At 37.0% G+C, this 15,461-nt stretch overlaps 2 protein-coding genes across 3 annotated transcripts in view; both read right to left on the reverse strand.

Moving 5' to 3' along the window:
* LOC109231927 (importin-5-like) lies at nucleotides 1,908–10,782 on the reverse strand. Of its 2 annotated transcripts, none has more exons than XM_019397520.1 (19): nucleotides 9,245–10,782; nucleotides 8,873–9,079; nucleotides 7,694–7,798; nucleotides 7,547–7,612; nucleotides 7,318–7,461; nucleotides 6,827–6,901; nucleotides 6,616–6,746; nucleotides 6,056–6,194; nucleotides 5,879–5,948; nucleotides 5,655–5,782; nucleotides 5,478–5,543; nucleotides 4,978–5,256; nucleotides 4,799–4,884; nucleotides 4,661–4,727; nucleotides 4,507–4,573; nucleotides 4,268–4,404; nucleotides 3,711–3,790; nucleotides 2,896–2,962; nucleotides 1,908–2,585 (listed from the first exon to the last, which is right to left on the reverse strand). In XM_019397520.1, the coding sequence occupies exons 1-19, from the start codon at nucleotides 10,448–10,450 to the stop codon at nucleotides 2,325–2,327; spliced, it is 3,381 nt and encodes a 1,126-aa protein (XP_019253065.1). In that variant the 5' UTR covers nucleotides 10,451–10,782; the 3' UTR covers nucleotides 1,908–2,324. The 2 variants fall into 2 exon arrangements, with proteins under 2 accessions (XP_019253065.1, XP_019253066.1); XM_019397521.1 differs by having other exon boundaries at nucleotides 5,487–5,543; nucleotides 9,245–10,781.
* LOC109231925 (importin-5-like) overlaps nucleotides 1,908–15,461 on the reverse strand; it is a 35,456-nt gene continuing 21,902 nt past the window's right edge. Inside the window, exon 20 of the mRNA XM_019397514.1 lies at nucleotides 1,908–2,299. The gene's annotated coding sequence lies outside the window, so the exon portion shown is untranslated. The remainder of the gene's footprint in view (nucleotides 2,300–15,461) is intronic.

Raw genomic sequence — 15,461 nt, forward strand, 5'->3', positions numbered from 1 at the left:
ACTTCATCATCATTGTCGCTAACGAGAACAACAATTTATCAAAAGACACACCCTTGTCAGCTACTGTATCCAAGTTATTCTCTGTATCCAAGTTCATCCCGAGGATAATCACCAAAGCCACCAGACAGCTTTATGATGCCAATGAAGCAAGATCATGAGCTATTCAATGAAACTCGTATTGTAAAGAAGAAGAAAGAGACTGATTCAGAAAGGTGGGTCGAGGGTCGAGCCTCGACTATACATGTACGCTTTTTACTTTTCATTAAGTATTTTTATTTACTTTTATATAAATTTTGAAATACTAATTTAATATAATTTTTCTTATAGGTTCGCTTCACAGCTGATGTGGAGGAATTCATACGCAGTCAGCCACCTAATGAGTCGGGCGAGGCAATCCAACTTTCGGACGAGGATGCTGAAAGAACACTCCTTGAGTACTTTATATACTTTGAACTAGACAATAGAACCAGTTTTCGAATGAGCTTGTAATAAGCATTAACTTAGTTTTGTTAGCTTAATGTGTTAGTTCTATTGAACTTTATACTTCGTTGGTTTTAATGTTGTTGTTGTTGTTGTTGTTGTTGTGTTGTTGTTTGTATTGTTGTTGTTGTTGCTTGTAATAGGGATTTGGTATGCTGGCAGGTGCTGTAGCTGTCAAAACAGGCAGTTTCTACCAAAATAATACCCAGAAAAGCGACCAACTTTGATCTCTTTTTGGTCGCTTTTCATTTAAAAAAAATAATTTTCTGGGAAATAGCGACCAAAGTTGGTCTCTTTTTATCCAGATTTCTAAAAAAGCGACCAACCTTGGTCGCTATTCCATTAAAAAAAATAATTTCTGGAAAAATAGCGACCAACTTTGGTCGCTTATATTTAAAAAAAAATTAAATTCTTGAAATTAGCGACCAACTTTTGGTCGCTTATTTTTAAAAAAAATTAAAAAAATTAATAAAATAGCGACCAACCTTGGTCTCCATTTTCCAGATTTTAAAATATAATATTTGGATTAGAGACCAAAGTTGGTCGCTGTTTTATGAATAAAAATAAATAAATAAATAATATTTTACATTTAGAGACCAACTTTGGTCGCCAAATTTATATTATTAAAATAATAAAGCGACCAAAGATGGTCGCTATAGTCAATACCCGGAATATTTGGTCATTTTACCTTAGAGACCAAAGTTAGTCGCTAATTAGCGACCAACTTTGGTCCCTAAAGTGAAGGGACCAGCAATATAGCGACCAGGCATGTTTGGTCGCTTTTTGGTCGCTTTTGGGCCTATAAGCGACCAACTTTGGTCGCTTTTTGTGGTCGCTCTTTACCGGATTTCTAGTAGTGAAAGAGGATTGAAGTTAAACGATGCGGTGATTCTCTTGAAAAATCAATGAAGATTTGAGGAATAGCTAGACTATAACGGAAAGGCAATCGAAGACATTATTTACGCCTTAGATTCGTCCGCCTGACGTGCACATAAAAGCTGCAACACTGGTTCAACAGGTAAGTGACACAAGCTTATTTGCATTATCTCCTGAGCTTGTTCACACAACTTTTAAAACCTTAGTAAAACATACCTTAGAAGTGTTTCTTTGCTGTGCAGAGGTGAAAGACTGCAAATTAAAGATAGAAACGAACAACTCAGTCGAGCAACTGCTGGTCCTAGTTTCTACCTACCTCTGCGAAAATTGAAGCAATTCGTGGAAGGTACTCTTAGTTGAGACCAGAGGGTTGAATCTGGCCTGTAAGCCGAGAAATTGGATAAACATCCAAGACTCTGAGGGACTAATCCATGAGATTACATGTTAGCCAACAAAGAAATTTGCAGGCTAAACCAAATTAGAATTTGCTGTTTCATATCATAAGCTAGTAAACAAGCCTATCAAGGAGAATGAGAGAACCAGATTCAATATGGTTTCACATAACTTCTTGATCATGTTAACTGATTTTCTTGCTCAACATATCTTTTAGAAACTTTCATGATAATGGAGGAAGGGGTAGAGCTTTCACTATGAAATATAGCCGCTTCTGAATTGGGATAATAAGCAGTTCAGAGCAGCTGTACAGGAACCATCTATTCACCCGTTGGCTGAATGAGATTCAAGCAAACAGCAATTGGCTAGAAAATTGCATCATACCTTCATCTTCCTGGTCAAATATTTGAACGACACAGTTGCAGAAATCATAGATTCATTGCACTCAGCTGTGGAGTTAGAATATCAGAAAATTTCAAGAATGCTACGGTTGGATTTGAACCTATAACCTGAAGCTATTTTTAAGCCACCTTTGCCACTCCACTAGCATCTTCCCTTTTGTCAAGAGAATTATTTTACCCTATTTGCGCAATATTAGTTTTTGACGACGGCCGCCCCTTGCGTCCACCTAACTTTGCCCCTGATTGCACTGATGACAAATTAGCATCTTCTTTAGGTGATAGAATGGATTCCAGTTCCATCTCCTGCTGAGGCAATAGCAATGACCACGCCGATGCCCAGGTGGCTACTGGTACTGTTTTCTGAAGATTCCTCAACAGATTAATCATTCGGTTTTTCATTTCTTCAGTAGCAAGATCTTTTCCAGCACATAGAACCTAAAAAAAAGCACAACTTATTTGTCGTAAGATCTTTGCAAATTATTTCAACAATTTCATACTATTTACCTATCTACTTCTTTGATTAATGATTATGTTATTTCGTATCAGAAATTCGCTTTGTATGTGCTGTAAGCAGTATAGATCTGATAGACAAATTACTAACATACAACGAAAATTACTAAATAAGATTTTGTATTAGTTCTCTTAATTTACTGGATAAAAAATAAGAATAAGAGTTGAGAATATTTATATCAGGAACAAATGAATAACTCAATCTGGCATCTGTAGGTTCTGATATCGAAATAACCTCTGCAAAAACTGACAAAATTTTTGGAAAGTGCTCATATTTGGGACCCAAAAGTTCTCTGTCTGACCTGCAAAGCGAGAAAATTTGCTAAAACGTTAAAGACTAGAAAGAAATTGATTTAAGAGACAACATATTAGAGTTTGCAAACTTCAGCTGGTGTTCAATTTGCTGAATGGAAAAATAGACAAATCATAGTAACAACTACCAATAAGATGATCAAGTCAACCCGACAAATGCTACAAAGATTATGGTTTAATAATTCATCTAACATTAGAAAGAACATGATGATCTTTTAATTTAGTAGAAAAGCCTTCTGTCAAGATTCAAGATTGCAACTGCTAATTCTGTTAAACCAAATGTAACAGATATTTTCTAGTTACACCATTTTGGAACTTCAAGCATTTTGTTTGGCTAATGGTCGCGTAATTTTCCTACATATATCTGAAATTAGGAATTTATTTGGAACATATGCATCATGCATGCTATTATAAGAACACTCGTACTTTTATCTACGGAAAACATTTTAAATTATATGTTGCTATTTTGTGATCCTTTTTTTTCTTCAAGTTTTACAATTGATGCACCAAGATTTTGGAGTAATGAGAAACAATTGCTAAAAGCTAGTTGGCCAACAAATGTGTTGACAAAAACCCAAAACAATTGAATATTTGAAATTAGTAAAGATAGGTTGTCATTAATAATCTTGTAACCTGCCTTGGCAATCAGTAATCTTAATAAAAAGAAAATCTGAAAAGTAAAGTAAAGACCAGATGAGATGATGATAGAAACTAGAGCAGATTAGTCCAGTACAGTACCTTTCGACCATTGAACAGAGCTGGTCGTGAACAACCATGTTACCTCTTATAGGCAGACAATTCAACCAAGCCGGAATAATCTAGCAAGAAAAATTGGAATGAGAAATAAATGGAATTTCAACAAGTTATGAAGTACATTGGAGGAGCATCATTTCATCTTGGAAGAACAAAAGCGACATGTTTTACCAAAATTCAGATATGGTGAGCACATGCGTACTCAGTTGTAACAAACACCAAGCACCATGTTAGCAGTCCAGTTTCTTCAGAACAATGAAAAGTACTGACCATGCATGTTATACATAAAAGTGCCTTATGTTTCCTTTTGAAACGAGCACCATGTGTCTATATTCCTAGTTTATTGCAGTCATTTATAAGGCTGGTATACTGACTTTCAGATTTTAAAATTTGTAGGACAAAAAGCTGGTCATCGCACGTGCTATGAAATGAAGTTAGTAGAGAAGTACAACAACAAAATCTAAATGCATATATACATATATATGTGTGTGTATTTATATGAGCTGAGCAATAAAACATTAGGGATTCCCAGAAAATCGCACCTGCGTGGAGTCAATACTTTCCCGATGAAACTGACATATCTGACCAAGTGCCAAAACAGCATCATGATATGCCTGTTCATTTTCAGGTGCAAGAGCATGCAGATGTGTTATCACAACATTGATCCTTGAAAGAGCCTCTGAATCACGTCATGAGATTTAGTAAATACAAAAATATATCACTCTTCATCCACTTCCCCATGATGAGAAGAATCTCAAAATCACATTCAACGATATCATACCTCCAATAAATGGTTTGAAAACAAAACCACCATATTCCGCACAAAGCCTAAGTCCATAAAGTGCATTCTGAACATAACACCAATGGTGTTTGGATGAATCATACAATAAATGTCATATGACTGAATACTATCCGAACCACCAAGATGCACAAACCTCTCTAAGAACTGGATTTTCGTCGTTGCTTGAGTCCAAAAGAAAAGGAAGACATATATTATAATACCTGGTTTGAACAGAAAGTAACTATCAGAATTGTGACCTTATTTAAGTAAAACCTCATAAAGATAGACCTACTTTAGAGCTGATTCGTTGCATTCCTCCACAAGTTTATTAAAGATATTTACACATGCACTTCTCTCTTGAGCTGTTTTATCCTTGCCCTTTCAAGCAGTGAAAAAAGAACAATGAGAAATATTGGTGGAAAACAACCTAGGGGATCGAAACGTCATTGGTTACCATAAGCTGAAACTCACTGTCATAGGCATTAGATATGAGGAAAGCTCATCAAGGAAAGGCAAGAAAGCAGCCTTGAAGGTTTTGATCAATGTCAACAATATGCAACCAACCCTATAAAATACTTTTTCTTCTAGCTCTCTTTCCTCCCTCAGCAATTCAGCTTCCTCAGCATCAAAGTCTTCTGATTTCTCTCTCTCTCTCAGTTTTCCTTTTCTACGTGAACTTTCTATAATGACGTGCTTTATCCCATCTGTGATTCTATGAACCTGATATTCATTGAGAAGTGATCCACCGATCTGAAAGAAGACACAAAAAGGACCATAAGAAGTGAAAGTTGCCGTTCTAACTCATGTCAAGGGAATTTTTGTAAATATAGGATTTTTGTACAAGGTTGTCCTATTTTACACTTTCATTCTTACGAGCATGAACAAGTGTGTTGCTTATCATAATGGACATAAAAAGCTTGAAAAGAAACTGCATAGAGTCAATTCCTGCAAAGTAAAGAAACCATCATAACCTGACATACATTTAGGCTATTATTCAATTCCTGCAATATCTTTTCACATAGTTTTGTCTCAGGCTCCTGCATGCAATAGCAATTGAAGTGTCACTTTCTCCTTGTTCAGATAAATGGAGCTCAAACCTTTTCCCAACAGGAAAAAGAAACCGTAAATATTAATGTGTTGAAGCCAACCAAATACAATGCGTCCCCCAAAGCCAATATTATACGGCCAGGCAACCGCTTCAAGTACCACTTGTTTCCACCTCGAGCAGTCCCTTTCTCTACTGCCAGTTTAGCAGAACGCAACAAGGATACCATTGCTTAACCACCACAGATTAAAACAATATCTCATTAGAAATTCGATAAGTTAAAGAAAAAAAATATTGGAAACCATATGAAAGCATGAGATTTTTTACCACAACTAGCACGTTCCCTGACAGAAGAGTGGATATAGAATTTCAGAAGCGGAATTAAAATTGAAGCAGCCTGTTTCAGGGTTTAAGACATAAATATCACCTGTTAAGTTTGAATCCACTTAACAACACATGAAGAAAAGTAAATGTACTAGTGATCGTTCATGCTATCATGCCAACCTTGGGAATCCATGGATAAAAATCTTCCCCCAATTCATGAGCATATAATTTAAGGGCCGAGCACAACATTGATTTCCCTTCGAGGAGGTCACTTCCATAGATGCATATCATTTCACCCCCAAACATGACTTTGTGCATACTGCAAAATGTGAAACTTAAGCAAGATATCCCTGGTAGCCCGAATTATTTTGAGAATCACTCGTGTTGTTATCTGTTGGGAGATATGGAAGTCTAGGTGTGCTATTAAGTATGGATCCTCCACGCTATCCATTAAGCGTACGACTTATCAGATTTTGTTCTTCTTGAAATGGGTGGTATTCAAATATAAAGGGAATAATGAATGGCCTACAAGTTGGGAAGCTATATGCAGGCTGGTTATTGATCTTTCTCCCAGAACTGAATCTCACAGTTAATGGGAAAGGCCACCTCCGAACTGGATGAAAATAAACACTGACGGCAGTAGAAATATGGAGGAAATGACTGGTGCCGGAGGCATCTGTAGAGACCATAAATGGCAAGATGATAAATGAAAAATTCAAACCTCAATGATAAAAACTTACCTATCATATAGTTTATCTGAGGATACAGTCTTATCGGGCTCAAGTCGAGCACATTCAACTGCATATGGCATGACTATTCTCATGTAAGGAAGAAACTCCTTCCCAATGCACACACAAATCCCGTATGATGCCTGCAGTAAACCAAGAAAAGATTGAGAGGCTAGTCTAATCAAAAGTGCTGAGCCTGTAAAACCAAACGAGTAACACTTACCTTTAGACAGCAAAGAATATTTGTATACTCTGTCACATGTGATTCTTGTAAGGAGTACTTAAGCACTTCCATAACCTTTAATATAACAGAACATATAGAAAGGAAGGTCCGCGTTTAGAAATGAATGAATGTATAAGATCACACCACGAAGAGAAGAAAAGAATGCCAAGAGAGATGCAGAATGTTGGACCAAAAAGGAACTAGGAGGAGAAAATATATGAGGCATTAGTCATTGATCCCAACAGTTGAAGAAAGTGGTAATTCAAATAGGTGTAATCAATAATATGGTTTGTCTATGGAAAAGCCATTTAAGCACACTTTTCACTTAATCATGGTTAATTAACATATATTTTCACCTCAAATTATCAATAAACCATGATAAATCTTTGTGGCATGGTATAAATACCGGTACTGTAGATAAGTTTTTCCCATAGCACTAATACATCGCACGCACATGCAAAGAGAAGCATCGAGTATAGTTTGGAGACGACCTGCTTCAAGTCATCTCTGAATTTCTCTTTGCCTGCAGCAAGCGCAACTTTGCTTTGAAGCATCTGATTAGATTCATCATTTGCATTTACCAAGATCGTTCTTAAATATGGCATTAGAAAATCATAGTACTTTTGGAAGTGCTCCTGTTGAAGTAATATATTAGTCATCATTAGCTACAACATAAGTAGAAACAGAATTGAGTCAAAAATAAATGCAAGTAGGTAATACCTTATAGAGATAAGCTACACTACCCAATGCATATAATGCTTCATCTTGAACCATTTGATTGTCATTCTGCATTTCAGACAACAGCAATGAATCTCTTAAGACTCGTTAACAGTAATCTACCTTTATAACAAATCTATCTTTGCATACCTGTAGAAGTACAAACAGTTTGTTAAGTATTCCATCAATGTGGGAAGAGCTTATTGGCTCTTTAAGTGCAAGTAGGAACATCACGGAAGCTGTAGCTGCACATGCCTATGAAAACGCAAAGAGAGTAAAACGAGTAACATTGTAGGTATTTTGAACTGAATGAAGCAGCAATGACACAGCTGTACCAAATCTTTACACTACGAATTCTTCAAACTCTATTCTGAAAAGGGCCAAAGCTATCCCTTTTGTTTAGTAAATGGTTTAAAATTAACCTTTGTCCACCTTTTGGTCCATAAATACACACAACGCTATTTTCAGGCTTAAAATTACCCCTCCTGCTAACGGCACAACATGTCGGCCCCACTTTTAATGAGTTGGCAACGTACACGTGTCATTAGCTTTAAAGAAAACTTGCATCCTCTTCCCTCACCATCTTCACCACCCCATTTTTAGCCATAACCACTGCATAATCCAGCCGGAAAATATTTCCAAAGCAATCAATTGGATCCGTTGCCACCCCAGCCAAATCTGTGGTGTCCAAATTTGTGGTCTTAGTGTTTGGTGTCTAATCTTCCATGTTTCTATTTTTACGAGCTTTGTGTTGTTTCTGCTCATTCATGGCGAATTTCAAATCTGCTTTTCCGGAATATAAATTGACTCCAAAATACAATTGGGTTATGAGTCAGTGATTCTAACTCCTTTCCTCCCCCCTTTCCCTCTATTGTCTTCTTTGTTCTCCTCCAGGTGCTTGTTCATGGAGTATTTGGCTTAGAGGGTGGTGAATCACCACAGGTGTTATAGTCAAGAGACCTTCTCAAAATATTCAAAAGTTACATCTAGAACACAAGAACTTAAGCAGATGCAATAAAATAATTAGTCCGGTATAGAGTTATATTCCACCAACAATGAGGTTATTGTGTTCCTGTTTAAGCCGAGGATTCTTATCAGTTGAACATAGTAAAATATGTAAAGTTAAGTAATTATTCTGCCTAAGGATAGCAATACAAAACTTTAAAGATTCAACTTACTAAACCTATACCAAGTTATAGATCATCAACTATATGGAATATGTAACCCCATTGTAAAAGTGCAGCAAGATAGATACTTTTGCTGGTTGTTTCCTGTATCAATAATAAAAAAATTACTTTATAGCTGCTATTATATAACCATAGGTCAAACCTGCACTCGAGGATTTTGAAAATCATCCATAGCTGCAGCTAATTCTGGCAATACTTGGTTATGATACTGTTCTTGCAAATCTGGACAGAAGTCGGTCGACAAATAGACAATTGCATTAATAGCAGCCCATCTGACTCGAGGATGAGAATCTCGAAAAGAATGCAGGACCATATTCACTACTTGCTCCAAATACTTGATCATCATCACCTATAAACAGAGAAACCATGGGTTCAAGCTTAACAGCCTAAGAAAATTAAACTAAAACAAATAGGGGCATGTGGGCAAACTATCTTATATCCTAGCAAAATAGCACCCTCTTAAATGCTACAAAATAATCCCATGAATACACTAATTAATGTAAAAGAGTTGTACCTTTGAGCTACCTTTAGCAATTTGAGCAAGTGCCATGAGAGCTGCGTGGCGTTTCTCCCACTCAGGGGCAACCACGTAAGAACTCAGCTGTTCTATGGCAATAGGAGCAATAATGTTGCCACCTAATGCTTTAGAAAATCGGCGTAAACGGATGGCACCATAAAGGTAGTTGTCCACTGTCCATCGATCCCAGTATCTATTAAGGTGGTCGTCCATCTCTGCACCCTCAGCACTATGCCAACTAGGTTCATCTTTAATATCCAGTATCAAATTCAAAAACATTGTGAAACAAGTGTCAATAAACCGTGGCAGCTTCTTCATCATACCGGGGACTTTCTCCCTCGCCTCGACCAAAGTTAACAGAAATTCAATTGCCAAACGCCTTGTCTTATCTTCCAAAATCTTAGCCTCTGCTATCTCAAACATGGTATTAACCACTTCCACTAGTTGCAGCCTCAAAAACCTAGGCTCATTCTTCGCCAACTGTATAAGAAAACCCAGCGCGGCGTGTGCTGCCCCTTGATTTTCCCCATTTGTCATTAATGTGTCAGTCAGCGTTTTCATCATCCCTGGCAGTAAATCCTGAAACCGCTCCTTTTCATATGAACTCGGTGTGCACTGAATGAAGATGTGCACAGCAAACATGGCCGTGATCCTCACATTGAGATCGAGTTTATGGTCATTCAGTGTATTAAGGAATAAAGAGTGCAAATCTCGTACCCAAGGAAGTATTTTTTCGCCAATCTTTTCACCTAGAAGGCAAAATATTAAGAAAACTGAGTCTTTTAACAACTTGTTTGAACTGGAATCAGTGACGCAATGATACAAGAATGGCAATAATTCAGGCCAATTGTCATCGGGCAGAAGTGAAGCAGCTAGTTCCAAAACGGTTCGAGAGAGCATGTTGTGGATGTATGTTGATTGTTCGAGCTCGAGACGCATAAGGAGATTAGACTTTAAAATGGATTGAGTTGAAACGCTTAAACTGTTCCAAAGGCAAAAGTCATTAACCAACGTGAAAAAGAGGGCAACACATTTCGTACGGAAATCAATGTCATCATGTGAAGAACCAACATCAAGTTTAAGAGCAAAGGAATTTGGATCCTTTTGAAACATCAAGTCGAACATTGACACAGCCACCAAATCTTTTTCATCAGTTTCCCACAGGTATTCGGAAACAAGGCTTTCAAATGAAATCTCCTCCATCTGATAAATTTCTTAGTATTAACATCAAGTACTACCTTATTATATATGTTCTTCATTGACTCAAATAGAACAAGTCTTCCAAAAATATCTTTTTTACTATATGACAAGTGACTTGACCGGTATCCTTTCTCTGCTTTACTAAATGGAGATTTTTCTCAGTTACTGTTTCGAAAGGAGCATATTGGCGTAACTGATAAAATTGATGACATGTGTCCCCGACGTCGCCGGTTCTAGACTATTGTGGTCCGCCTCTTCCAGGCCCGCCCATAACGAATAAATGCAGTCAATATAGGGGAAATCTATCTTTCTTTTGTTGCTTTCTCGTGGTCTCTTCATTTGTCTTTATCTTATTGTTGCGTGAAAATGTTGGAATTCGGCTCCTTTCTAATAAGTGGAGTAGCTGTTTCTGGGGTAGTGACTGCACTAGTTTTTGCCAAACAACAAAATTATCTACATAGATCTGATAACAGATTTGGCCCACCAAATGTCAAATGATTGAAGAAAAAGTAACTTTAAACAAAAAAACATTACATGTGGGGCTACTATTTTTGAAGAAGTTTTGCCATTACTGTAGTACTGTAGAAGAATCTTATCTCTCCTCCTCCTTTTTTTTAAAATTATTATTGTTGTTATTATATATTCTCCCCTTTGTGGTGGTAGTATCTGTCATTATTTTGTTACAAATAATTGTCTAGAGAATTAGTAACTCAAATTGAGAGTAAACTATACTATGGTTTGCCTATGGTGTTAAGGCCATCGGACATAGCATAAGTAATAGCTTATCAATACTTTTTTTTACCAAAGACTACTTATTATTAGTTTTAACACTTCTATTAAAATACATAACAGTGTATTTATAAAATTTTCAACACGTAAAAATATTCTTCAATCTTATTAGTTATTTACAATCATCTATACCAAACGAGCTCTAAAACAATTGACTAAAAAAGAAACCACATGCCCCCTGTCTCCCAGTGTTGTTCATAACTTCTTACTTTTGTTATTTTTCTCCTCTCAAGTCTCCCAATCTCTTGTTCATTACTTGTTACTTTTGTTATTTTCTCCTCTCAAGTCTCCCAATAAAGTCAACATTTTCCTTTTGTGAACACATGTAAATGCTCAGAAAGAAGACATCCAGTAGGAATCTTAACAGCATCAAGTATAGTATAGGCCGAGCGGATCCAGGATTTAAATCCTATGGGTTCAACTTTTAAGATTTTTAGTATTGAACTCATTATATTTTTAAAGTTATGGGTTCATATCTACTTTTTTGCAATTTTAGTGAATACAAATTTTTACTCCGCGTCGAAAGTTACGGTAATTGAACTCGTTGGTAGAACACTACATCCGCCCCTAAGTAAAGAACAAACTTACTGGTAACAAGGGATATGAAGCCTACATCATTGCTTTCTTGCTCACTAAATGTTGTCAAAGGTAATCAATAGATACTTTTGAACAAACAAACTTATTGTTGCAGCTTTTTTGTCATAATTGTATGGGTCAAAATTAGACCAGAGAAATTCGGCACGCGAAGACATAAAGCCAAGGTCGGACAGACCAAGGTCGGGTCGTCATCAATAAAGCCAAGGCCGCACCGTCATCAAGAAGGTCATGGTCGGATAGGCCGAGGTCGGACAGGCCGAGGACATGAAACTGCTAGTTTGCTTTAGAATACTCAAAAGGAATATTCTACCGAATATTCTCTCTAAATTGTACCTTTTGTAAGGATTTTCTATGGATACCCCCCTTATAAATAGGAGGGGAGGACTTCCCATTGAGGGAGCTCTCTCTCGGTCTCCCTCTCCCTCTTTCTAGAAAATATGTAAACACATCTCTCAAAAGAGAGAAGAGGATCTGTGATCCAAAACCTTCATCAGATCCAAAAAGGGTCCAATGGTTCTTATATTTTGTCTATCATTCATCTTTATCAAATGAAAGAAGATCCGACTAACTCAAGATCGGGTGAATCTTTTCCTTTATCTACATTTTATTGCCATTTAATGTTATTCAATGCATCTTTCTTTATGTTATTAAATCCGGCTATAATCACGCCCAATATTTATACTCGGCTATGTTTTTCTACTCATATTATTCGTCTCGGATCTAGAGTTAATTATCTTTAACTAGGATTTACCCCTTCATCTATTTGATTGATTTGCTTAAAAAGTGTTAAACAACTTTTGAGTCAAACAATAATAGGAAGAACAAAGCTTAGCTTCTTTTTTCTTCTTCTTCTTCTGTTTTTTTCTCTGCACAATAACAACTAGGAATCCAATATGCCTTGCGAAAACATCTCTAGTTTATCGAAAATGCCAATATTGTTATTATTTCCCACAAGTACACTAAATAAATACCTGGAATTGCATATTTTAGTTTTCTGTAAGCTTCTGTGATTGTTTTTCCTTATAGTTTCCAGGTGACTTTTTTCCCATTTGCCAAATCATAGTGTGTAGAGTTACAATATGCCTTGCAGCTTTATATAATAACTTGTAGTTATATCTATTCACATATCATCAAAAGAAAAAAGCAATTATCCAGGCTAGCTTCTTTTTCTACTTCTGTTTTCTTCTCTGAAACAATAATTTAACAACAAGGAATCCATATTAATAAGGTTTACGACCCACCCTTAGTGATATTATTTTTTTGATTTTGTATCTTTTCTATTTCATTTTTGAATTTGAATTTTTGCATCAGAATTGGATTCTGTTTGATTGTATTTGATTGTATTCACCCGGCAGAATCTAAATAGGATTAGAAAGAGAACTTCTTTTTATTATTCGAACGTACCAACTAGTTATGAAATCGGATTGATAGCCTCCACCCGTGTTCTAGCTCGTCGGAGAGCTAGATTTGTCTCAATTTTTTGTCTCCTTCCTTCAGCCTTTTTCACATTAGCTTCCGCTAGTTCAAGAGTTTGCTGAGCTTCTTGTGGATCAATGTCACTACCCTTCTCCGCATCATTTACTAAAACAGTGATCTCATTATTGCCTATTCTAGCAAAACCACCCATCAGAGCCATCGTTAACCATTGGTCGTTAAGACGTATTCTCAAAATCCCTATATCTACAGCTGTGGCAATAGGGGCGTGATTTGGTAATATGCCAATTTGACCGCTATTAGTAGATAAAACAATTTCTTCCACTTCTGAATCCCAAACAATTCGATTAGGGGTCAGTACACTAAGATTTAAGGTCATTTCTTCAAATTGCTCTCCATTTCTAAGTTCATAGCCTTCGCGGTAGCTTCATCGATATTACCTACCAAATAAAAGGCCTGTTCAGGAAGACCATCTAATTCTCCGGAAAGGATCAATTGAAATCCTCGAATTGTTTCTTCAAGACCAACATATTTCCCTGGAGAACCGGTAAATACTTCTGCTACGAAAAAGGTTGTGATAAGAAACGCTCAATTTTTCGCGCTCTTGCTACGAGTAAACGATCCTCTTCGGATAATTCGTCCAATCCAAGGATAGCTATAATGTCCTGAAGTTCTTTGTAACGTTGTAAAGTTTGCTTAACTCTTTGGGCGGTTTCGTAATGTTCCTCACCAACGATCCGAGGTTGAAGCATGGTTGACGTTGAATCTAAAGGATCTACTGCTGGATAAATACCTTTGGCAGTCAATCCTCTTGATAGTACGGTAGTAGCATCTAAATATGCAAATGTCGTAGCAGGAGCAGGGTCGATCAAATCGCCTGCGGGTACATAAACTGCTTGAATAGAGGTTATGGACCCTTCTTTGGTAGAAGTAATTCTTTCTTGTAAAGAACCCATTTCGGTACTCAGGGTGGGTTGATAACCCACAGCGGAAGGCATTCTACCCAATAAGGCCGATACTTCGGATCCTGCTTGGACGAAACTGAAGATATTGTCAATAAATAGAAGTACGTCTTGTTCATTAACATCTCGGAAATATTCCTCCATAGTTAGGGCAGTCAAACCAACTCTCATATGAGCTCCCGGTGGTTCATTCATCTGACCGTAAACTAGGGCCACTTTTGATTCTGCAATATTTTCTTCATTAATCACTCCAGATTCTTTCATTTCCATGTAAAAATGTTCACCCACTCCGCCAAATACGGATACGCCCCCGTGAGCTTTAACAATATTGTTAATCAATTCCATAATAAGTACGATTTTACCCACTCCAGCTCCCCCGAATAGTCTGATTTTTCCTCCACGGCGATAAGGGGCTAAAAGATCTACTACTTTAATTCCTGTTTCAAAAATAGATAATTTTGTATCCAATTGTATAAAGGCGGGCGCAGAACCAATAGATAAAAAAAAAAGAAGAGGAACTTGAGTCATTTTAAACTTGTGGAAACATCTTGTAACACCCAGACTTTAGACAGAGTCCCACATCGGCAAAACACAAGAGGGTGTTGGGTATATAAGTTAACAAGCCTTAGACTCTAGTGACGCGTTTTAAACCCGAGAGGGCCTAGGCCCAAAGCAGACAATATCACTTGCGCGCTGGGCTGTTACACATCTCTAGTTTATCTAAAAATACCAATATTGTGATTATTTACCGCATCTGGTTTATTGGTTGACAGGGTTAATATTGCTCGTAGCCTTCTCCCGAAGTACAACTCGCCTATTCAAGCTAATCTAACGCCTATATTCCTATGGAATTAGAATTAACAAGAACGCATTAATAATTCCTGTATAGTAACCAAGCAAGGCGATTAGGTATATTCCTATCGTAACCGCAAATCTGCTCCCCCTAAGAGTTAAAGATTTTGCTCTACTCAATCTTATATGCAATCAAATAATTAAGTGCAAGATTGAATAAATAAACCAATATGATAAAATAATAAGAACAATTCAAGCTTCAAACTACAACGTTCATGTAGCACCCAAAACTCTAGAACTAAGAAACTATGAAATTAAAGGAAGAGAAGAGAAGAGAAGAAAAACTAGTTAGAAGCCTCCTCCAAGCGTGGTGTGTGTTTCCCCACGTGAATTACCTTCAAAGTATGTTAGATCCCCCCCCCCCCCCCCCCCACGTAGTT

Source organism: Nicotiana attenuata, chromosome 9 (genome assembly GCF_001879085.1).
Source record: "Nicotiana attenuata strain UT chromosome 9, NIATTr2, whole genome shotgun sequence".
In the NCBI taxonomy this organism is placed as follows: Eukaryota; Viridiplantae; Streptophyta; class Magnoliopsida; order Solanales; family Solanaceae; genus Nicotiana; species Nicotiana attenuata.

Coding starts and splice junctions, on each gene's coding strand:
- LOC109231927 (XM_019397520.1), bottom strand. CDS start 10,450: ATGGAGGAGATTTCATTTGAAAGCCTTGTTTCCGAATACCTGTGGGAA. Junction 5,949..6,055: donor TTTATCCATGGATTCCCAAG/GTTGGCATGATA, acceptor ACCCTGAAACAG/GCTGCTTCAATTTTAATTCC. Junction 5,544..5,654: donor TGGGGGACGCATTGTATTTG/GTTGGCTTCAAC, acceptor TATTGCATGCAG/GAGCCTGAGACAAAACTATG.